The 26245-nt window shown below is 38.6% G+C and overlaps 1 protein-coding gene across 1 annotated transcript in view; it reads right to left on the bottom strand.

The window, feature by feature from the left end:
* Positions 1-7255: 7255 nt before the first annotated feature.
* The window catches only part of kcnq5b (potassium voltage-gated channel, KQT-like subfamily, member 5b), a 170924-nt gene continuing 151934 nt past the window's right edge, over positions 7256-26245 (bottom strand). The window contains exons 9-14 of the mRNA XM_063009305.1: positions 16359-16579; positions 14750-14755; positions 13938-14028; positions 10854-10985; positions 9525-9651; positions 7256-8327 (exon numbers count right to left, since the gene is read on the bottom strand). Of these exons, the coding sequence (XP_062865375.1) occupies positions 7350-8327; positions 9525-9651; positions 10854-10985; positions 13938-14028; positions 14750-14755; positions 16359-16579 (1555 nt within the window). The 3' untranslated portion in view covers positions 7256-7349. The remainder of the gene's footprint in view (positions 8328-9524; positions 9652-10853; positions 10986-13937; positions 14029-14749; positions 14756-16358; positions 16580-26245) is intronic.

Below are 26245 nucleotides of genomic sequence, written 5' to 3'. Positions count from 1 at the left end.
CGTTGTTGTTGGGATTTTTTTTGAATAGCGGTGTGCATTTCTTTAAACCAACAGGACAAGGACATATGTTAGCTACCAAATGCTAACAAAATACCTTACTTAACAACTTACAAATGCTAACAATAAAATACCAGACACTAGCTAACAAAAACTAAAACGTAACAATAACTGCTAACAACATGTAAGCTACCAAATGCTACCAAAATACCTTACTCACTACTTACAGATGCTACCAATAAAATACCAGACACTAGCTAACAAAAACTAAAACGTAACACTAACTGCTAACAACATGTAAGCTAACAAACGTTAACAAGAAATGACTTTAGTTACTACCTAACATATGCAAACAAAAATTTAACTTGCCACTCGTTAACAAATGCTAACAAAATACCTTACTCAATACTCACAAATGCTAACAATAAAATACCAAACACTAGCTAACAAAAACTAAAACGTAACACTAACTGCTAAGAACATGTAAGCTACCAAAAGTTACCAAGAAATGAGTTACTACCTAACATATGCAAACAAAGATTTAACTTGTCACTCATTAACAAATGCTAACCAATGCTAACAAAATTCGACTACAACCACTAGCTAACAAATGCTACAAAAACTTAATTCTCTAGCTTACACATGCACATACATTTAGTTACTTGCTAGCAAATCCTAACAAACGTAACTGTCAATATTCAACAAATGCTATGAAAAAATTACCTGTCACTAGCGAACACATGCAAACAAAACTGTACTTGTTACTAGCTAATATGTACTTATTAGCCAGCAAATGCACGATGCCTAAGTGGGTAGCACTGTCGCCTCACAGCAAGAAGGTCCTGGGTTCGATCCCCAGGTGGGGACAGTGCTACCCACTTAGCCACTGTGCCGCCCTTAATAACATACTATGACAGTTGATCAAACATGACCTGGTGTGCTGAGGAACTACAGTTTGAATACATTTTAGATTAGGGTAACAATATTTTTTTAAACAGACAGTGGGGACTTTTTTTCATGTTTGGCAGACACACATTAAAATAACAAATGTTAATATCTACTAAGTTAAGTTTTTAGCTTTCTCACTGGTCATGCTTAATTCCCATTATTCATGTTATTGTTACTCATCTCTCTCCCCTGAGCCCTCTTCAATACTTCTTTCTTTTCCCTGTGTCTTCACCTTCCACATGACTCAAAAAAGAACAGTTTGATTAAATGTGGAAACCCCTAAAGGTCTGCTGTGGTATCTGGCACCAATATGTTAGCAGCAGATCCTTTAGCTCCTGTAAGTTGCGAGTTGGGGCCTCCATGGATCGGACATGTTTGTCCAGCACATTCCACAGAAGCTTGATTGGATTGAGAGATGGGAAATTTGGGGGCCAAGTCAACACCTCAAACTCGTTTAATCAATTTTGCAGCAGGTGCTTTTATCTTGTACTGGAGCCTATAAATCCATAGTGAATTAAAGCTTGTTTGACTGTGAAATAGGTTTTACAATGATTATTCAATGAGCCAATGACTGACAGCTAGTGGTAGACAATTAAATCAGATTGTAAAGTTCGAGATGTCAGCCCTGGTGTGCTAGAGTGTTTTACCGCTGCGCCTGTCCTTGTTACACCAATCAGGCATAACATTATGACCACCTCCTTGTTTCTACACTCAGTCCCATTTATAGCTCCACTTACCATGTAGAAGCATTTTGTAGTTCTACAATTACTGACTGTAGTCCATCTGTTTCTCTACATACTTTTTTAACCTGCTTTCACCCTGGTCTTCAATAGCCAGGACCCCCACAGGACCACCACAGACCAGGTATTACTTGGGTGTTGGATCATTCTCAGCACTGCAGTGACACTGACATGATGGTGGTGTGTTAGTGTGTGTTGTGCTGGTATGAGTGGATAAGACACAGTAGCGCTGCTGGAGTTTTTAAACACCTCACTGTCACTGCTGGACTGAGAATAGTCCACCAACCGAAAATATATCCAGCCAACAGCGCTCCATGGGCAGTGTCCTGTGACCACTGATAAACAAACTCAAACAGCAGCAATAGACGAGCGATCGTCTCTGAATTACATTTTACAAGGTGGGTAGGAGTGTCTAATAGAGTGGACAGTGAGTGGACATGGTATTTAAAAACTCCAGCAGCGCTGCTGTGTCTGATCCACTCACACCACCACCATGTCATTGTCACTGCAGTGCTGAGAATGATCTACCACCTAAATAATACCTGCTCTGTGGGGGTTCTGATCATTGAAGAACAGGGTGAAAGCAGGCTAAAAGGGTATGTAGAGAAACAGATGGACTACAGTCAGTAATTGTAGAACTACAAAGTGCTTCTATATGGTAAGTGGAGCTGATAAAATGGACAGTGAGTGTAGAAACCAGGAGGTGGTTTTAATGTTATGGCTGATCTGTGTATATTAATGGGCTAGTGTAGCCTGGAGATACCAATTGCAACTTACCATATTTAGTAATAGACTGCTAGCTAGCAATTGATTAAAATTTAAATGCTGAACTTTCTACAACTGTTGTACATTACTGCAAGATTACACTGTATGTTTATTTAATAAATGACTGACACAAAATATAAAATATTTTACTATTAAACTGTAAGGTGGACATTTAACAGTTCATCCTCAATATGGACAGTATCACCTGTGTTTCAGCAGCTTCTAAACTATGGCAAAGCTGTTTTTTGGTGGTTGGTCATCCAAACAAATGTAACACTTTGGTTTTCTTCTTGACCTTGACAAAAGACCACTGTTCCATGTACCTTTCAGCTGATGCAGTCAAACTAGCCCTATTTATTTGGAAACAGAGAATGTAAATGACATTATAGAACTGTCTACAAGACCAAAATGATCAAAGTAGCTCTCACATATAACAGAGAAGATAAATCATTGAAAAATCATTGAAATTAAAAGACATGACATACAAAAACAAAAATTGTATGTACACTTTTAACCTCAACTGTGAATAACAGAATGAATAAACCAAAACACATTGTTTTCACTGGTGACAATAAATAAAGCTAGCATGATTCTGTGGCTAATCTGTTCTTAACACCAGCTACATCCGTTTGAGGTCATTCTTAAGAAAACTAAGGTACATGGTTGTGCATCAGTGGCGATTTCTCTAAGACTGCAAGGGAAGCTCAGCTTCCCCTAAAATGTCAAAAATTAAATGGTCACATATGTACAGTTGTGTTAACATTTCATTGACTACAAATGTGTTAGAACACGTTCATCTCGAAGACGAGTCCGTTCAGAATCAGTTACTTATCACAAATCGACTGACTCGAACTTCTCATACATTCCCGTAGCGTCCCGAAGCTGAGCGTCTATTCACTTCAACGGGACTGCATGGAACGGTTTTTTTCATTGCTTCGAAACTTGGCGGTCATTGGATAAATGCCCTGATTTTGTCCCGCCCCCGGACGCTGAGCGTCTCTGGGGGTGAATGGAGCTGTGGGCGGGTCTGGACGCGGAGCTTCTGCAAGATGATTGGAGGATCAGTCAAAAGCCTGAATCCCGTTTTGATTGACAGCTATTTGCTGGCCATTGAGAGGACACTGGTCAAGTCCCTGGAAAAGACGCCTACTTGGTACGATAGGATCACAGGCCATTTTCTTGAAAAGGAACGGAGGGCAGAATTTATGTATAAATAAATTGACAAATTTTATGATGTAAGCCGACAATGAGCTTCCCCTCTTCGAAAGACCAGCAGCCTCCACTGTTGTGCATGACCCATGACCTATTTGATCACAGAACAGACAGACACTTAACTTGGAGAATTTGTTTTATGCAATACTTGGTATTTATCCTTTAACAAAATTGTACAGTGTTTAGCAGTAAAGGTACCTGTTGTTGTGCCTGGCACTTCAGAGGACAAAACAAGAGATTCATATACAATGTAACAGTTGGATATAAAAAAACAACAACAAGAACAACAACAAAAAAACCCACAACTTAATAATTCAGTAATTTCAATAAAGTTACATTTAAGTTGGCTTGACAAAGGCAGAATACAGTAACTGTAGCATGTACTACATAATAGCCTGTAAAAGATTCTATTTATTATATCAAATGAACAGTATTACTGATCAAATCAAAAGTATTTTCATACATTTATGTCAAAAAAGCAGCAAAAAATCAGTCCCAAACGTATAGGTGAGGTAACCAAAATAAAGCTACTGTATTTTGGACACATTATGGAAACAAACAATTCATTGGAAAAGCTAGTTGTGCCTGTAAAAGCTGAAAGTAAAAGAGAAAGAGGATGGCCAGCAACATGAAGCATGGATACAATTAGAGGGATAATGAACAAGCCATTAAAAGCCTGAAGACCCAGACAGAAGACAGAATATTCTGGAGAAACACTGTCCACGTGATCGCTATAAGTCAGAATTGACTTATATTAATTATTTAATTTAATACATTTATTGTTTATTACTTTTATTTATTTAATACAGAGAATAAACCAACAATCAACTATCAAATAAATTGACATCGTCAAGCCAACTTGTTCATAAAGTTTCTTGTTAAACATCTTGTTGAACACTAGACCTCTTACAGTCAGTACAAACAAATAAAACCAAACAGTACCATTTTTACATTTTAGCATTTTTGTTAACATGCAAAGGCTTTTCATTATTTATTTTTATCAGTATGTTATGGTGCTTTCATATATGCGGTATAAGTCAGTTTAAATCAAACACTGGCGCAGTGCAATTTAAAAGTATGAAGTGACCAATTAGTCAGTTTAACAATTTGACAATTTAATTTAACAATTTTTTTATCATTATGTATGAGCTTTTCTAGCTTAGTTGGTTTCACATTGCAACAATTTCAAGCCCAGCAATTTGCTCATACAGGTGAATGTTTTACCTCTTTTAAGTTCTCCCATTAATTACTCATCATGCCAAAAGAATTTGTCCCTTGACCTACCACTTTTCCAGAGAGAACTGTGCACTTGATACCAAGTTGAAGCTTCACCTTGATGCAGCCCGATTTCTGTCCACTGGAATTGTTTACACTGACAATTCCATTGCCTATTTTGTCCATAATTACATTTTAAAACTGGACTGTCCTTATTAAACATTTGTTGGAGTTGATAAGGTGGAATTTTCACATAATGCAATGTGTTGATTGCTTTTGGGAGTGTCATCTAATACTTTTAGTACAAAAATAAAATTTTTATTAAAGTAATTGTATGGCAGGCGGCATGGTGGCTCGGTGGGTAGCACTGTCGTGTCACAGCAAGAAGGTCCTGGGTTCGTTTCCCCAGGCAGGGCGGTCCGGGTCCTTTCTGTATGGGGTTTGCATGTTCTGCCCGTGTCTGCGTGGGTATTCTCCGGGAGCTCCGGTTTCCTCCCACAGTCCAAAAACATGCAGTCAGGTTAATTGGAGACACTGAATTGCCATATAGGTGTATGTGTGTGTGTGTGTGTGTGTGTGTCTGCCCTGCAATGGACTGACGCCCTGTCCAGGGTGTTACTGTGTGCCTTGCGCCCATTGAAAAGCTGGGATAGGCTCCAGCACCCTTTCTGGTTACTAAGTTCAGGTATTTCAGGCAAACCCATTGCTAGGGGTGTGTAAAATCAATTAAATAAACAAAATTTTAACTTTTTGGCACCATAATAACGTCATTGGCTTAGGAAAAGAATGCTCATGATTAGGCGTCTACATACTTTTGTGTATTTTTCACTTCATGACAGTCAGGAAGACAAGGGTGGATAAAAATATCAGGGGTAAAGACTTGTATTTACCTGTTTGGTACCAAGGGGTACAACTGGCATAAAGGGCTCTTTTAGATCCTGGAATTGTTAGTGTCTGGTGTCATTTCCTATCTGCATTGCAGTGCAAAATGTGCAGCCTCTACCTTAGTGTAAAGGCTTTGTTTTAGATTTTTTTTTCTGCAAATGTGTTATTTTTTTCCCCAAAAATAACAAACTGCACAAAAAAATCAAGATACCAGCTTGTGCTGGTTTGGATCAAACCAGGTAAAACTGGACTGTAAAACTGGACTGATTAAAGAAGGGGTGTTTGAGCTGCCGCCTTTTGACTGCTGGTCAGGGAGCTATTTACTGTGATTAAAAATACAGGTAAGGGATGGCTATATGGTGACATGTAGCCTAGCTATACATACTGAGATTTATGCACATTATTTATTAAAATACTTAATGTATTATACGCCAACCATCTTCTCAAGTTCTTAATCTTAGGATCATAATACCAGAAACAAGGTTCACTCTGGTTGCCAGATGGAAGTTTAGTTGTCTACTGTGCCCAATGATTATTGGTGGAGTGTTCACAACAAAACTAAAGGAGAAATTCGATTGGTTTTCACCAAACAATGGCAGCGTAAACAGGCTGTAAGTGAAAGATGAGAGAATGTTTTTTTTAAATAGTATATATATATACATTTTGTTTATGCATTTTCTCCCCCTTTTTCTCCCTTTTTAGTGCGTCCACTTGCCCGATTGCATCATGCTTCCTCTCCACCAATACCGATCACTGCTCTGATTGAGGAGAACAAAGTTAACCCACGCTTCCTCCGGGACGTGGGCAGCATGCCGTATGCAATTTATCACCTGCACTTTGACGAGTGCAGTGCAGCTCAGCGTTGTGTACAGAGAGACACACCATGAGAGCACTCTTTTCTCATCTCTGTGCAGGCGCCATCAATCAATCACCATCATCAATCAATTATGACCAGCAGAGGTCATAATTGCACCAGTCATGGGAGAGAGCAATCGTTGTTCATGTGGCCGCTCAGCCTTAGCCGGTAGGCAGAGCTGAGATTCGATACGATGTATTCGAGATCCCAGCTCTGGTTCCAGCGTGTGTTTTTACCACTGCGCCACCTGAGCGGCCAAAGATAAGAGAATGTTTAAGCCCTTTAACAAATGTTTCTCCAGTAAGCTCAAATGTGTACAATGTGAAACCAAATTATATCCATTTTGCTCTTATTACAGACAAAAGGATTAAACATTATAGAAAAATGGACTCTGTGTTGTGCAAGTGCAGTTATTTCAGATAATGGTTTGCCCATTTCTTTCCATCAGCCTGACCTAAAACCACAGTGCATTTAAAAAGGAAAATACATGCAATATATCATTATGTAAGGTTGACTTATGAAATACTCCTTCGTTAAATAATGTCCTCAACAACAAATTATAAAATAAAAATAAAAAAACACCCCGCCCCCCAATTCAATCTTTTTTTTTGAAAAACTTCATTTTCCCTTCTTAAAAAATAAAATACTTAAAAATAAGACCAAGCTCTTAAGAAAGCTTTATGTTATTCATTAAAATTAAGTCTGTAAATTAATCCCGTCACTTTTTAGGATTATTTCAGTCGAACATGTGGCATACTGAACGGCTTGGTACCACCCACATTGGGCGCCACTGCCCCTGTCCTCAGATGCTCCGAAGAGAAACCGGCATCAGCTGTAGGCTGAGCTAGAAAGCTAAAACCTGTATTTCGAGTCTGAACTGGGTTTTCCATGTCTCCATCTGTGATGAACAGATCAGCTTCGGCCCAGCCGCCCAGCCCCATGTCGTTGTCCGTTGCCGAAGAATCCTGGCTGCTGCTGGCTGACAGACTATGCCGTCCGTCGACCTCTGGAATAAGGTCCTGAACTGAGAAACACTTTCCAGCTGATGAATCCCTGCCATCTTGTTTAGACGACAATAACGGGTCCATCTCCATCTCCACACTTATGTTTCTCCTCCAGGAGGCATCCTCTTTGGTGTTGGGTCCATTTTCTGAATTCAAGCCAAAGTCCTGCTTGGTTTTTGCTGAATATAAGGGTGGGTTATGATCAGGAGGGCTGGACTGAGGGGGCGTTGACCCATTATTCACCTGCCCTGACTGACTTGGAAACAAGGGGAGTTGAAACCGGGTGGCCAATGTAGGCGGTGGAGGAGGACTGGCCAGTCTTGGAAAATGCACCCCACCAATGTTGTTGGGCGTAAAAACAGGTGGTCCATCTGAGGTCGGTGTGGTAAAAGGCTGGAGAGGGGAGGGGCAAAATGAAGAAGCAGACTTAGACTTGTCTTCTACAGTAGGGGATCCAGCTGAATTGAGGTTGAAGTCATTGGGAGCAACAAAGAGATGAAAGCCCCGGGGGAAGTTGGAGCTACTCAGGTGGCTAAATTGTGAGGGCGAGGACAGGTCTTTGCTGAAGACCGGACTGTAGTCTGGTGTCTGTGGGAGCTCGAACAGAGGCAGAGGAGACAGGGCAAGGGAGGAGGTGTTACCCTTATGCAGGACCTGTCTGTAGACGTCCAGCAAGGAATCAAGCTTGGATTCAATAGACTGCACCTACAAAAGAAAATTGGATGCTTTTAAATGCACAATAAAACAAGTCATGGCAAAAAAAGAATCTGGTAATATATGTAGATCAATAGATGTTTGTAGAGATTTTGGAATAAGGATTTTACTTAAAAGATTACAATGTGTAAAGGTTTCATGGTTGCAAAGAAGCCCCAAACTACAATACTATGATGTAAACGTGCCCTAAATTAAAGATGTGAGAATGTTTTAAGCCCTTTAACAAATGTTCTTCTGATTATCTGAAATGTGTACAATGTGAAATCATTAAAGAAAAATAGAGAAAACATCATTGAAGTGGCGCAGCGGTAAAACACTAGCACACCAGAGCTGGGATTTTGAATACATTGTATAAAATCTTGGCTCTGCCATCCGGCTGGGCTGGATGGCCATATGAACAATGATTGGCTGTTGTTCAGGGTGGGATGAGCTGGACCAGGGTTCCTCATAACCTGCGCAAAGTTGGGGAATAATGCTGATCAGGGTGTGGCTCTCCGTGCACAAGGCTGATCCGCATATGAACGCGCCTTATGCAGGTAAAAAGAGGCAGTCGGTACTGTGCACGTGTCGGAGGGGGCGTGTGTCAGTTGCGAAGCTCCTCAGTCAGCAGTGGAGGGTTGTATCGGTGGAGGTGAAGCGTAACGCAATCAGGGTAATTGGATATGACTAGATTAGGGGAGAAAATTGGGGGAAAGTGTTGTGTGTTGTGTGAGTGCCATTATTTCATGCCCATTTCTTTCTATCAGCCTGACCCAAAAACACAGTGCATTCAAAAAGGAAAATACATGCAATATATCATTATGTAAGGTTGATGACAGTTTTTTACAATTAATATAAGGTCTGTTGAGTTGTGTGTGCCTCATACACCCCAAACACTGTTACAACACCTTGAAAATTGTGCTCTATGTGTGATCTATGCAGGTTGCCTGCTTCTAGGAAGACTAGTAATACTACTTAATTTTTTCCATTTTTTGAACAGGTTGTGATATTGACTAAAAGCCATGTTTGTAGAAATGCATTCATACATTTCTAAAATTCTACAATTCTTATAGAGAAGTCATTAGCTCAAAGGTTCCCTTTTTTTGGCCTGGACTGTTGATTATGTGTTTGTTATGAATTTAATGAAAACAGCAGTTCATACTTAAAAATTGCTCTGGCGTCACCCTGCCAGTGACAATCCCAACTCACCTGCCTCTCAACTTTACACACTCTGCCCAGCATACTGACATCGTCCAGCAGATCGCCATCAGACAGCAGCTTCTCCCTTAGTTTCTTATCTACAGGTATTTGACCTTTTCCCAAGATCTGATCCACCCTGAAACATATACACACAGTTAAGCTTAACAGGTACTGTATGTGAGGTACAAGAGTAGTTACAATGCCAACAGCTCACAATTGTGGAGAAACTTCCACCCAACAACTGTGAGTTTAAGAGTGAATGGGTTACAAGTTAGATCAGAGGTGCTTTGCATCTAAAAATCAGATCTGTTTTTTTAATGGCACCTTTATAAAATGTAACAAAGTTGTTTATATTTAAAAACGGCTTACTCCTGAGTGATAGCCTAGTGGGTATAACTGTGGAATACAAATTGGAAGGTTGTGGGTTTGAATCCTGGTTCTGGCATGCAGCCTCTGTTGGACCCTGTTGGCTGCTGGGGTGCTGTACAATGGCTCTGACCCTTATACTGTATTTTCATTGTACTGTACACTTTACTGTACAATTTATATACAAGGTATTCCATTGGCTGTAGATGATCCTAGATCATTATACTTATCAGGTCTACATAAAACACTAGTGCAGGACAGGACTACACCCCAGACAGGGCGACAACTCATGCTAGGTCATAATTTACTAATTTATTTACTGATATATTTATATCTATTTATATCTACAGTCGTATCTCTTTTATTTAAGTCAATCAAACTGCTGACACATTTTAAAAGGTGGGAGGAAACAAACACAGGGCAAACAGGCCAGACATATCACATAGTGACTAAAGCCGAAGATTAAGCCTGGGTTCACAGGAACCCGGTGCTGTGCAGCACTCATAATGCTGCATCACCTAGCCTCCTCCTTTAAACAGAATTAAAGAGTCATTTATTTTTTGCAGTAACGTATTGGTCCTGAAAAGGATCGCAGTGGGCCCAGTGCCAGCCAGAAACACAAGACAGGAATAGAGGAAAGGGCTGTGATCCATCTTGGTGCCACCCACATTTACTTACTTCCTAATCCAGACCTAGGGGTGTTCAGAGTTGTTGATCCACCTATCACACATTTTAAGAGATGTAGCTATTACACATTTTAAGACCAGGTACTTAACCCTTTAATGGGAAATGCTGCTCTGTTAAGGGTCCTTTAAATAGCATTCCATAATTGGTAATAATAATAAAAATAATCTACGCTAACTATACATGTTACATACTGGAATATTTCCCCAGGTTCCTGGTAAGTCTGGTAATTTATAATCTGCAATGTATGTAAAAACCGGCTGCGTTTTGCTGCCGTGTGTGTATTACCTGGTCTGCAGGCTTTTTATCCGGCACAACATGTCCAGGTGCCCTGCTGAGTACTGTTCAATCACATCCTTCACGTCATACGGACGCAGCGTCTCTTTAAACTTCTTCTTCGCAACATGGAACTTCATTATCCTGCATAAAAAGCACACACAGGGAGGAGTTATACCACATGAAGTTTAGAACTCAGCAGGATGAGGGGGAATATGCTTTAAAAAATGAATTTACTAAGTAAAACTTTGGGTGGTCTGAGATGCAGATAGGGAAGCAGGAGACTTTCATAAAGCATGGTGTTATAACGCATTGCTTTAGGCTATTCATTTCATTTAGATTTTCTCTCACAATCAATATCAGCCACATGAAATACGTCAACTGACTGAACTTCATTGTTGTTGGCAGGTGGGCAATCATGAGACGAGTGTATTCAGCTTCAACACAAACACTATATAATCACCTAGCTGGACATCCTATTCCAAACCCATGGGTGTTAATATGCACCTGTACCAGCCTCCACAATTCTGAGAAGGCTTTCTACAGAATTCTGTAATTTGTCTGTAGACATTTGGGCCCATACAATCAGTGATGTTGGATCGCAATTAACATTACAATTCATTCCAAAGGTAGTCAGCGGGACTGTGGTCAGGACTCAGGAGTTCAAACCCAGCTTGTCAATCAAGTTCATCTTCATGTACCTCTCTTTGTGCACAGGGGCCGCGGCCATGCTGGAACAAGCACAGGCCTTCAAATGTTGAAAGCATTAAAATATTTCATATAATTGATATATACCGATCAGCCATAACATTAAAACCACCTCCTTGATTCTACACAAACTGTTCATTTTATCAGCTCCACTTTCCATATAAAAGCACTTTGTAGTTCTACAATTACTGACTGTAGTCCATCTGTTTTTCTGCATGCTTTGTTAGCCCCCTTTCATGTTGTTCTTCAATGGTCAGAACTCTCCCAGGACCACTACAGAGCAGGTATTATTTGGGTGGTGGATCATTCTCAGCACTGCAGTGACACTGACATGGTGGTGGTGTGTTAGTGTGTGTTGTGCTGGAATGAGTGGATAAGACACAGCACCGCTGATGGAGTTTTAAACACCTCACTGTCACTGCTGGACTGAGAATAGTCCACCAACCAAAAGAACATCCAGCCAACAGCGCCCCATGGGCAGCATCCTGTAACCACTGATGAAGGTCTAGAAGATGACTAACTCAAACAGCAGCAATAGATAAGCGATTGTCTCTGACTTTACATTTACAAGGTGGACCAACTAGGCAGGAGTGTCTAACAGAGTGGACAGTGAGTGGACACTCCAGCAACGCTGCTGTGTCTGATCCACTCATACCAGCACAACACACACTAACACACCACCACCATGTCAGTGTCACTGCAGTGCTGAGAATCATCCACCACCTAAATGATACCTCCACTGTAGTGGTCCTGTGGGGGACTGAACCATTGAAGAACAGGGTGTAAGCAGGCTAAAAAGGTATGTAGAGGAACAGATGGACTACAGTCAGTAATTGTATAACTTCAAAGTGCTTCTATATGGTAAGTGGAGCTGATAAAATGGACAGTGAGTGTAGATATTAAAATTTTAGTAAGACATTGTTAAAATGAATTGCAATATATTGTATTAAATATAATAAAAATTGTGTCTATGCATTTAAATTGATGCACTGCATTTATTTCCACAATGCAACACTACTAGGCCACATGCAGTATACAGTATTGGTGAAGGACAGGCAAGCATGTTGTTATACTGTACTTTTATATTCAGGACAGTAGGGAGCAGTGATGCCCAAGTCATGACGAAATAGAGAAAAAAAAAAACAAGCAATACATGTCTGGCAGCTGCTGGAACAACATTTGGAAATTTGTTTATTTAAAAACCGAACGCAGTCATTACCATAAATATTGTACAATTACAAAAAAACTAGCCATCTGCAGGTTTGATAGCATGTAAAAGCCTCAGGCAGGGATCTATCTCCTGCCATTTCTCTTATTTTAACACCCACACACAGCCAGGGTTCAAGGCTGGCGAGCTGCTACAAAAACACCTCAGCACACAAGTCACAACAGCTAAACTGCCAAGAGCGGGTCGAACAGCACCATGAACTCTTCAAATCCACACAGAGTTGCAATGTGTTAATATAAAACTCTGAACTGACCGACAGCTGCTATTAAAAATCACTTATGCAAATGAGTGATATTGAAACAGCCACTGGTATTACAGAACAGTTTCAGTTCCTCATTGTAAAAACGACAACTAGCACCTAGTCTCTTCACTACTATTGACAATTCATGGAGAAACACTAAGGGCTCCATTTATGAGTTTGACGTTTAAATCTGCACAATCTGCCATCTAGATACGTAGGCCTATTTATATTAGCATTCATATTCACATTAGCGTTCAGTTTACTAATTTGAATCTTAGCACGCAAATTGCACCTGCTAACACCAACTGATTGTGGTGCACTAGGCAGAGCTGAAAATGCTTTTGACACCAAAATAGTGAATTTAAAAAGCCAAATAAAAACTGTAGTTAATAAATAAAGTTTTTTTTTATAGCACCTCCCCATACTTGTGATCAAGTGTTGCCAATATCAATAAATATTTTTTTAGCTTCTCTTTAATGTTCTGAACCTCTAATTGATCAGGGTTGCCAGAACTGTGACAAAAGCTCCAAAAAAAGAACCAACAGACAACTTCCCCAATAGAAGCACAAGTAATGTCAAAACCACACAAATAAGTGTCAAATTGTCTGGTATAATAACATGTTACATATATGCGTTTTGCTATGTATACACTGTGTGAACCCCTTTAAATCATGCAATATTTGTGCACTAGGGTGCATGGGGGATGCAGCAGTGCATTACGCTAACCCACTACAACTTGGTTCCAGTGTTCCAGATCAAAATTCCTGGCACGGCTTTCGGCCAGTCATGTGTGTACATTCAGACATGATTGGCCATGTATATATATATATATATATATATATATATATGTGTGTGTGTGTGTGTGTGTGTGTGTGTGTGTGTGTGTGTGTGTGTGTGTGTGTGTGTGTGTGTGTTTTACCTGACTGCACGGATAACTGTTTTTACTGCCGGCAACAAGTCCTCAGCAGAGATTTCACAGTGACAGCCCTTCTCGTCAAAACCCTCTTCTGCTAACATATTGGTCTCACCTGTTCCAACACACAAGCACACACATGTCAGCTGATTTCCAATACAGGTACTATTTAGATCATTTATTGGCATTTAAATGTTATTGCTTTTTTATTAAAATCAAACTTGTACATTTAAAGACAAATGGTTATAAGTAGCAGTAATTTTACATATAGACACAAAAAGTACAACAAAAACCCGCCCCAAAACTTTAATTATAGCAAAAATAATTCATTTTACATTCTTACTCTAAAACATTCTTATACTCATGGGTGGAAAGTGCTTCTGGTTAAAGGCATGAACATTCATCAGCCTCGTCCTAGTAGGAGTGTGGTGGTGGTGCCATATGGCGTACCAGCGAGAGTCAAACTCCATATGCATTAGACATGGATCATTCACACTTATTTCAAGTGAAAAAGAAATCATTCTGAAAGTGCAGTCTGGAGATCAATAAGCGTAGAGATGTGTAAAAGCAGACCAGAGAAACTCTTAAAAATAAGAAGTAGCAACTAGACAAAGAATAAAATAAAAGTGAGATATAAAAAAAAGCAAACATGGAAAGTTAACTAGTACTAGTACTTTTTTTTATATTAAGAACAGTATTTAGCTAGGGGTGGCACGGTGGCTCAGTGGGTAGCACTGTTACCTCACAGCAAGAAGGTCTTGGGTTTGATCCCCAGGTGGGGCGGCCCGGGTCCTTTCTGTTCGGAGTTTGCATGTTGCATGGAGCTCCGGTTTCCTCCCAGTCCAAAAACATGCAGTCAAGTTAATTGGAGACACTAAATTGCCATATAGGTGAATGGGTGTGTGTATGTGTGTGTGTGTCTGCCCTGTCCAGGGTGTTACTGTGTGCCTTGCGCCCATTGAAAAGCTGGGATAGACACCAGCACCCCCCGCGACCCTAATTGGATAAGCGTTTAAGACAGTGAGTGAGTATTTAGCAAAATAAGTCACATTTCTTGGGTTTAGCCAAAAAATACTGACAGCCGACCTTACTCTTTTTTCATTAAATATATTTACATACAGATTTTTATATATTTGCTTCAATCTACATTGTTACTGTTGTTCATTTCCAACAAACGATTCAGTAAAAAAGTGGGCAAAGTCTATATTTACCACATTTTCTAGCCAAACCAAAACCAAAGCCTCCTCCTCAGCCAGGAAAACATGAGATGCCTCTTTTACATTCTAGTTCTCCTTTGAGCTATATATCTCTGTGTAGGAGATGTACTGATCCAAACCGTACAGGGTGACGACCATGGTTTCTGCTTCAGTTCCTCGAGGACGCTTGAAAGTGTATCAGGATTTAGTTTTTATACAACTTTTTTGCATCCCAGTTTGCGGGCCGACAGACTTAAGCATAAAGCATAAAGACGGCTGCATTTTTTCACCAGATAAGAGTTCTTATAGAGCGCTTCAGGATGTACAGCAGACAAAGGTTTGTTCACTGTATTCTTACTTCAATATTGTTAACTTATATAATAAGGTTAATGTTTAACTTATGCATTAATATAACTAAGGCTCTACCTAATTCATTGACGTGAAAATCGAGTCACAGACTGTAATATGTAATTTGCCGTGAAATTCAAAATTTAAGGTTTGTGTTTAGCGATTTAACGTTTTTCATTCATGTAGCATTCAATTGCCTCACATTTACTGGTTAATTTGCACTGTGAGGCAGTCCTAGCGATCAAAACTCAGCTCTGCCATCCGGGCGCCTATATGAACAATGAGTAGCTGCTGTTCATGCAGGATGGAAGCAGGACGGGGATTCCTCATGACTGATGGAATTACGAACTCTGCTGGCTGATTGACACATTAGTCAAAGGATAATGTGTGATCAGGGTGTGGCTCTCCGTACACAAAGCTGATCCGCATATGAACACGTCTCGTGCAGGTGAAAAGATGAAGTCGGCTACTGCACACGTGTTGGAGGCAGCGTGTGTCAGTCTCGCTCTTCTCAATCAGGGTGGGGATTGGCATCAGTAGAGAGGAAACGTAATGCAATTGGGTAATTGGATGCACTAAAGTCAGGAGAAAAAGTGTAAAGCAGTTAAAAACACTACTTGTGTAACAAAGTTTAGAAAACTCCCAACCAATTCTGTTGATGAGAGTTGGGGGGGTCATTTATGTGAAATCTGTGATTTTTGAAAAATGAGGTCCGTGAAATTAAGCACATTTTCTAGACTAGGCAAGTGTTTATAAATTTGGCAAGAATATAAAATGCATATGTGTTACTGAAAAAAGTGGCACCACAAATAATCTAGTCTTTATAAACAACCACCTACAATAAATGGAAGTTAGAACTGGTCACATTCATTTGTAGTCTTACCATCCGTAGTGGAGCGGGACTGGCTTTTAAGCCGTAGGGAGGGTCTGAAGCGAGTGCGATCATTGAAGCTCCAACTCTTCTGTACTTTGACTGGACTGGATCCGTCGGCGTTGATCTCAGCGCCAGGGGACCGTCGGTCTGTCACTGATGTCTGTCTGCATTTAAAGGTCTGCCCACGAGGACTGGCCATCCTCACCCGGTCTTTAAAACTCAGCTTCTGACTGAGAGACCATAGTAAAAGAATAAGAAGAGCAATATAGTGAGAGAATGTAGGAGGAAAAAGTAGTAGTGTTGTTTCCAAGTTGCATTCACTGTAGTGTAAATACATTTAAATGATTTTTAGCTTTCAAAGAAAACAAGCGCTTGTTAGACTGGCATCACGTTACAAGAAAATAAAAATCTACCAGTTGTTACATATTAGGCAGCAAAAAACTAATAATTTTTCAGCAAGCAATGCAGAACTGATTCAGAGGGTTGCGTGTGGAGGAGTCTGTTCAGACAGCTAATACAAGAAGAGGGGAATCAAAAGCCTAGGAATGTTTGCCAAATTTGCATAATAATAGTAATTATAATGATATACAGTATAATAGATATACACTCTTCTACACACTTGTTCTATACACTTCTGTTAAAATGACAGGTATTTGTGATGTTAAACAAAGTATAATTGTTTAAAGGGGAACTATTTAGGTTTAATTAGGTTGCATAAGGTATGCACACTCTCTCATAACTGTATGAATTAGAATTTAACAAATCACATTCAAACTCAAGTTTAATAGTAGTCAGTACACAACGTGACACTAATTAGGTCGTAATTGCTTCAGTTATGAGGTCCCTCTCAGGCTCCCTAACCCTGTATGAACAACAGCCAAACGTGGTTCATATAGCCGCCCAGCCCAGCCAGATGTATTCGAAATCCCAGCTCTGGTGTGCTAGCGGATTTTACTGCTGAGCCACCTGAGCAACCAAAAGGTATGTTTGATGCAAAAACTACATTGTGCATCACCAAAAGAACACCATATTTACAGTGAAGTATGGTGTAGGCAGCATTGTGTTTTGGGTCTGTTTTTCTTCAGCTGGAACTGGGGCTTTAGTCAGGGTGAAGCGAATTATGAACCATTTCAAATATAAGTTAATTTTGGCACAAAACCTTTAGGCTTTTGCTAAAAAGCTGAAGATCAAGAGGAATTTCAGCTTTCAGCACAGCCACATCAACAAAAGAACAGAATGGCTTTAAGTTTTGAAATGGCCCAGTCAGAGCCCAGACCTGAATCCAATTGAAATTTGTAGGGTGACATGAAAAGGGATGTGCACAGGAGATGCGATTGCAATAAGACAGTTTTTGAGCGCTTTTGAAAGGAAGAGTGGGCAAACATTGCCAAGTTAAGATGTGCCATGCTGATAGACTCCTACCCAGAATGAATGCTGTCATCAAATCAGGAGGTGCTTCAACAAAGTATTAGTTTAAGGGTGTGCATATTTCTGCAACCACATTATTGTAAGTTTTGGTTGAAATTTTATTTCCCCTGTAAAAGATTTCAGTTTGATTTTTCTCATCTGAATTTTTACATTATGTTCAGCATTTGGTATCCTGTGAATTTAGTTTCCTTTATAGCCACTAAGGGCATACATATGAGCTGGTACATGCTCTGCGCTTTTAGGACACATTTAAAACCAAGGGAAATGCAAAAAAAAAAAATTGGCAGCCATTCTGCCATAATTAAGGACAAATGGAAATTGTGAAAATAATTTATTGATATTTGTTATGCTTTTGTATTTATCTGTTGGATGAAACATCTCACTCTGAATGGAATGCGTTGGCGCAGGCAGGATCAGGGGCAAACTAGGATTTGAGTAAGAACTGAAATAAATAAAGCCGGTATGGTACAGACTGATCTTACAGTGACCTTGATCATGCAGCTCTGATTGTGCAAGCATGCCACAAAATCCTCAGTCAATGTCAGTGTTGGAAAGCTGGATAAAATCCCACAACGACAAACAAATACATTTCTCTTACATCTGTCCTAACTACACTATACTATACTATACTATACTATACTATACTATACTATACTATACTATACTATACTATACTTCACTATGCTATAATCTGATATACTATACTATAATCTACTATACTATATTATACTATAATATACTATACTATATTATACTACACTATACAATAATCTACTATACTATACTATAATATACTATACTACACTATACAACGCTATACTATAATCTACTATACTATAATATAATATATTACACTATACAACGCTATACTACAATGTACAATCTACTATACTATAATCTACTTTACTATACTATATTATACTATAATAATTATTATAGTACTCTACTAATTATATAATAATTAGTATACTATACTACACCACACTATACTACATTATACTACACTACACTATAATCTAATATACTATACTATACTACACTATACCACATTATACTACATTATACTATACTTTCATATACTATACTACACTATAATCTAATATACTACACTATACTATAATCTAATATACTATACTATACTATACTATATTATACTACACTATACTATACTATAATGTACTATACTACATTATAATACACTATACTATAATATAACATCCTGTACTAAGTATACTAAACTATACTAATCAATTTAAAACATTTATTAAGTGAATTACTTGATCACAAGCAACAGGCAAAATAAACAAAATAAAAATAAATAAAAGTTGGTTTAAAATGCTTTCAGAATCATCATAAGGGACTAAGCCTGAAAATCAATTTACCAACAAATATTTCAGATAAATTGAAAGAACACAGCAAATCTAAAACATTGAATCAACACTACATCACCACAGCATAAACGTCTATATCACTATTTAACTTAATTTTAGCTTTTTTAAAGATTGAGCTTATTTAGAAAACATGTCCAGATGGCAGATCATAGGTGGATACTGATGAATATGATCATTATGTTAAAACATCAGTGCTAGCTTTTTTAAAATAATTATTTAATTTGGATTTGACCTTTTGTTCCTCCATAATTAATATGCTGCCATTTAGCATCTCCATGGTCTGCTGTATCAGTCAGACCCTCACCAATTTAGACACATGAAGTCGAATAACTGCATCATTATTAACTGTGGCTCAAGCAATTCTGCTGGGAAGATCAATTCCAACTGGCTTTGTCCATACACCAGTTCATAGAATTTTTAATGTCAAATTATCAATGGGGGGATACAAATGCATCTTCTACCCAGTAGTTTAGGGTGATGAAATGTGTGACCTCTGGCTGGCTATTATCGTAATACAGCTTTTGAGAAACATTGCAGCAAAATCATGTATTTAAGGACTCAGAGATCTTGGTGTGGATGATAAATGCTTCTTTGAAATATTCTGAGCAAATATTGCTCTGTTATTTTAATATTGTATCAGACTGATCTAGGCAAGTTATTCAAAACAAAGTAATGGATTTCATAAATGTCAGAAGCAAAATTTTGAGACAACCTTTTCAACTGACTGCGAAATATTAAAATGGTAATTTATCAGTCATTCATGCAGTTATTAATCAGTCTAGCATTCCAAGTTAATACGGCACAATGCACGGGACTTATACCTTCTTATACTCAGTTTTCTGCGAAGTCCATGCTTACCACTAAGACCTTTACTAGGATCAAGACAGAGATACAAGCATACTGTTTATTTTGTTCAGCTCTTTTTACCCCCACCATGTTTGTGTTCTCATATAACAGGAAAAACGACCCAAAATTCTAATATACCAACATTTTACTAGTAAACATAACAATGCCTCATTTAACCTTACTTATTTTGCTAAAGTTATATGGCTAACACACAAGCTAATTACTAGCTGAGCACTAAGGTGCAATAAAGACTTCAGAAACAACATTCTTATGATGAAGGGTCGTCATCCTAGCAGCCTGTTCCAAAATCAGACAAAGATGAATAGCTAATCAGCCTAGTCCATGCTTAAGTATAGTTTTTCATTATTTTTCAATCAAGGTAAATGATGTTTGGCTTGACTTGCCTATTGTGATTTTAATTGAGCCAAAAGCCATTATTTTTCTCCACTTTTCAGAAATCATATGCTAATTATAATAGAAAATCATGCAGCCACCTGGGGAATTGGATTAAAGCTATTTGAATGTTAGCAGCACCCATTAGAACAATAACTGTGGTGTGAAAGCTCTGGTTTTGTTAGCAGCCTAATAATGTCTCTCTCTGAAAGCAATGTCCCGGTCAGACTGTATTTCACATGGATATGACAACCACATAGCACGTAGTGGTAAAACCCTGCAATTAGTTTTCCATTATGGACACACACTGATGGATAAATGTACCGAGGTGAAGAGATGCAGCGGGCATCTGTGCAATGTGGAACTGCAATCTGCATTCACTTGCATTAATCAGGCAAACTGTGCCTAATACCACCTACTAGTTGCACATAAAATGCAGATGAAATGCAGTTTAAAAAGCTTTAATCATTTAAGAAGTGAAATACACAATTGGGCCAAAAGTATTTGCACACCTGATCAAGACCTTGTTGAACATTTCAAAAGCAAATGGTATCAAAATAGTGTGACTGCAAAGTGATCTTTTTTAAATAGCTATAACAGCCAATCTTCTGAGAAGGCTTCTTACAGAACTTACAGAAAAGAATGTCTGTGGGAATTTGTGCCCATTTAGATTAAAGAGCTTTTGTATGGCTGGGCACTTGATGCACAAGAAAATTAAAAGGTGTGTCCCAATACTTTTGTCCAGATTTACTTACACAGGGTGCCATATGCCATATGATGAAGGGTTGCTTTTGACTGTCATTAAAAGCCTCATAGAAATGTTAGTGTACACAGAAAAATCCCCCTTCTATACAAAGCAAGGTATTAACAGGCTTTCCTAATTCTGGTTGACTTTGGCTTGTAGTTTTAAGAATACTGGCAATAATATATACAACCCCAAATCAGAAAAAGTTGGGACAGTATGAAAAATGCAAATAAAATAAAAATGCAGTGTTCCTTACATTTACTTTGACTTTTATTTGATTGCAGACAGTTTGAACCTGAGATATTTCATGTTTTGTCTGTTCAACTTCATTTCATTTTTTTAATACACATCCATTCCTGCATTTCAGGCCTGCAACACATTCCAAAAAAAGTTGGGACAGGGGCAATTTAGGGCTAGTAATGAGGTGAAAAAACAAAATAATGATGTGATTCCAAACAAGTGATGTCAACAGTGATTGTAATCATGGTTTGATACAAAATCAGCATCCAGGAAAGAGTCTTTGATAAGCAAAAATGATCAGAGGATCTCCAGTTTGTCAACAAATGTGTGAGAAAATTATTAAAATGTTTCAGAACAATGAACCTCAAAAAAAGATTGGAGGGGATTTGCATATTTCTCCCTCTACAGTGCATAATATCATTAAACTATTCAAGGAATCGGGAGGAATTTCAGTGTGTTAAGGTCAAGGGCACAAGCTTAAGCTGAACGCCTGTGATCTTCGATCCCTCAGACGGCACTGCATCAACAACCGCCACTCAACAATAGCTGATATAACCACATGGGTGAGGGATTACTTTGGCAAACTTATAAATTCCTTTTGTCAAGCACTACAATACAGAGTTACATGCACAAATGCCAATTCAAACTTTACTGTGCGAAAAAGAAGCTTATGTTAACCATGTCCAGAAGTGGCATCGACTTCTCTGGACTTGGAGGCATCTAGGATGGACCATCACACAGTGGAAACGTGTATTGTGGTCAGATGAATCAGCATTCCAGGCCTTCTTTGGAAAAAATGGAGGCTGTGTGCTTCGGACCAAAGATGAAAACCGAAAGACCATCCAGACTGTTATCAGCAACAAGTCCAAAAGCCAGGGTCTGTCATGGTATGGGGCTGTTAAGTTAATTTTACACTTCTGTGATGGCAGAATTAATGCAGAAAAGTACATTGAGATCTTAGAGCAACGTATGCTGCCTTCAAAACGTCATCTCCTCCAGGGATGTCCAGCATTTTTCAACAAGACAATGCAAAACCACATGCTGCACACATTACAAAGACATGGCTGCAGAAGAAGAGAGTACGAGTACTGGACTGACCTGCCTGCAGTCCTGACCTGTCCCCAATAGATAGAATTTTGAAACGAAAAATGTGACAACGACGACCCCGTACTGTTGCAGATCTTAAGACGTGTTTGCAGGAAGAATGGGACAAAAGAAAAGCTGAAACACTAAATCACTTGGTCTCCTCCAAGTCTTTTAAGTCTTTTAAGTGTGGTGAAAAGGAAAAGCAACATTACAAAATGGTAAATGCTTTACTGTCCCAACTTTTTTTGGAATGTGTTGCAGGCCTGAAATGCAGGAATGGATGTTTATTAACAAATGAAATAAATATTTTTTTGCATTTTTCATGCTGTCCCAAATTTTTCTGATTTGGGGTTGTAATATTCAGGGGACTGCATACCGTTATCTTAAAATTTTCAGTGTTTTTACATCAACATTCCTTGTGTTTACAGCAAATATACCCGAGAAAATGTCTATGGTTCAAATCAAACAGCTCCGGTTAGACGTCATTATGCTTAATTTAACAATCTTTAAAACTCCCAATTAAATATTTCTCAGCAGTTCTAGAGCATCATCATTAACATTCTGTAACTTGATCTTAATTAGGCTTCCAACTGACGAAAATACATTACGTGATGAATTAAAAACATATGCAGTGAACCAGAAGAAAATAAAACCCTACAGCAATTATCTAAGCTTCTTATAGAAACAATCTTAAGTATTGCTCTGTTATTTTATTATTGAGTCAGACTGATCTAGGCAGGTTATTAAACAGTGTTTCAAAACAAAGTACTGTAATGGATTTCATAAATGTCAGAAGCAATGTTTTGAGACAACAAATTAAGCCTAAACTCTACAAGTCCAGATAACTGAATGTACATGATTAATTAACAATATATGCAGTAAACCGGGAGAAAATAAAACTCTACAGCAATTATCAAAGCTTCTCCTTAACTCAGCTAAAACTTTACCTTCAAAAGAGCTGAAGGAAAGAGGGTATAATCACTGCAGGACTGTGTTCTCAGACACAGTCAGAATCCAAGCTTTATGTTTGTTGCAAAAAATAGCAAAATTAAAGAGAAAAAAAAACTTTTTATTATTCTTACTATAGTTAACTAAATCAGTCTATTGCTTCCTTTTGCTGCTTGCCTCTAAATAACTGTGTAACTCGACATCCCTTAAACTTGAAATCTTTGAAACGACGCACTTCATGAAGAAAATTGTACCTTTAAACTCGACGTTTCCCTTAAATTTGACGTATTTAGCCTTATTTAAAAAAAAATTATATATGAAAATAAAGGCATTCTATTCTTCTATTAATACGTTACATATGGTGATTTATTCCTCTATCATAGATTACATTTCCCGGCTATTGGAGAATTTTGAATACAAATTAATGTGGCATGTTTAAACAATCACATTAGGAAAAAATGACATTCACACAAGACGCAATATAAACCCAGAATCTTATTTTTGATATGACCCAAGCTTGGTAGTTGAGAGTGAACCCAGGCTTGAAAACTGCTTTTGCATGCACAGACACATCCAACTTGGATTCAAAACAGACTTGGGTCTGACCCAATATTGCAAGTGTGAAAACACCCCAAAAGCCTGTCTTCACACCAGATTTAATACTGACTTCATAAAAATTAGCAGTGAATCAATGGCCAATCAATGTCAAACACGAAGAGACTTGTTTCCTTTCTGGCAGTGGAAACTTGGTAACAGTTACTGTGTTAAATACACTTACTGGGCACTATTATTATTTATTTTATAACCTACACCAACTTACAGATAAACGTTGTGGGTATACAACAACAGACTGTAGCTCATTTGTTACTCTGTATACCTGATGATTTGGATCTGAGAACCATCCTCAACTCAGCTGTGCTATCACATTAGCATGGTAATAACATGGTAGTGGTATGAGTGGATCAGGTGCAGCAGTGTTGTTGGAAATTTGAAATACTATTTAAACTACTGGCTTCATTATTAGGAACACATACCCTGTTAGCACTTGTTGTAGGTGAACAGTTGAAGACTAGTTACTGTTTTTATGTACACAGGATGCTGTTGACTTTATATTTTTGGAGCACTATTCACTATGCACTACACTGATTTTTTTTTTAATCCCAACACTGCTGCACCTGATACTCTTACAACACTCACCACTATGTCATCACTGTGTTAGTGTCATTTCAGCGCTAAGTATGGTACACCACCCAAAAATCATCCGGTCAATAAATTTCTGATGAGGTGTCCCTTTCTATTAATAAATGTGGTACACGGAGGTGACAACAGGACAGCTACAGTCAATAATTGTATACCCACAAAGTTCATTTGTTTCTAAAGTGTAGTTTATAAAATAATTAAATAGTAATTGCACCAACCAGATTGGTGTACCTAATAAAATGCTTGGTGTGTGTACACCGATTAACCATAACATTAAAACCACCTCCTTGTTTCTACACTCACTGTTTATTTTATCAGCTCCACTTACCATATAGAAGCACTTTGTAGTTCTACAATTAATGACTGTAGTCCATCTGTTTCACTGCATGCTTTGTTAGCCTCCCTTCATGCTGTTCTTCAATGGTCAGGACTCTCCCAGGACCACTACAGAGTAGGTTTTATTTGGGTGATGGATCATTCTCAGCACTGCAGTGACACTGACATGGTGGTGGTGTGTTAGTGTGTGTTGTGCTGGTATGAGTGGATCAGACACAGTAATGCTGATGGAGTTTTTTAACACCTCACTTTCTCTGCTGGACTGAGAATAGTCCACCAACCAAAAACATCCAGCCAACAGCACCCCGTGGGCAGCGTCTTGTGACCACTAATGAATGTCTAGAAGATGACCGACTCAAACAGCAGCAATAGATGAGTGATCGTCTCTTACTTTACATTTAATAGAGCAGTTGTAGCCTAGCGGTTAAGGTACTGGACTAGTAACCGAAAGGTTGCCAGTTCAAGCCCCACCACTGCCAGGTTGCCACTGTTGGGCCCTTGAGCAAGACCCTTAACCCTCAATTGCTCAGACCGTAAACACAGTCACAGTACTGTAAGTCGCTTTGGATAAAAGCGTCTGCTAAATGCCGAAAATATTAATGTAAATATAATAGAGTGGACAGTGAGTGGACACAGTATTTAAAAACTCCAGCAGCACTGATGTCTGATTAACTCATACCAGCACAACACACACTAACACACCACCACCATGTCATTGTCACTGAAGTGCTGAGAATGATCCACCACCTAAATAATACCTGCTCTATGGTGGTCCTGACCATTGAAGAACAGGATGAAAGCAGGCTAAAAAGGTATGTAGAGAAACAGATGGACTACAGTCAGTAATTGTAGCACTATAAAGTGCTTCTATATGGTAAGTGGAGCTGATAAAAAGGACAGTGAGTGTAGAAACCAGGAGGTGGTTTTACCGTTATGGCTGATCAGTGTATATTATAATGTTAAATAAAGACAGAGCTTGGAACAATTCATTTGAATTTACATTTGGGTCCCAATTTGTGTTTGATAAGCACAGAAAGTCACTACGGACTATAATTCTCACAAATCACCATGCTGTGTCCTAAACCACAGCCTAAATTTTAATACTAAATACAAAGCCTAATTAGTCCACTATTAATAAAGTAATTACTGTCCAAGTAAAAGGGTGTGCAGATTGAGACAACCTATGTGAATGAATGGCTCATACATTCAGTGGAGTAACTAACTGATTACTCTTAATGATTCAATTCAACTTCATTTATGATATTAGAAATTAATCACTTGCA

Source organism: Trichomycterus rosablanca, chromosome 15, assembly GCF_030014385.1.
Source record: "Trichomycterus rosablanca isolate fTriRos1 chromosome 15, fTriRos1.hap1, whole genome shotgun sequence".
NCBI classification, from domain to species: Eukaryota; Metazoa; Chordata; class Actinopteri; order Siluriformes; family Trichomycteridae; genus Trichomycterus; species Trichomycterus rosablanca.
This window is presented reverse-complemented; position numbering and strand designations above follow the sequence as displayed.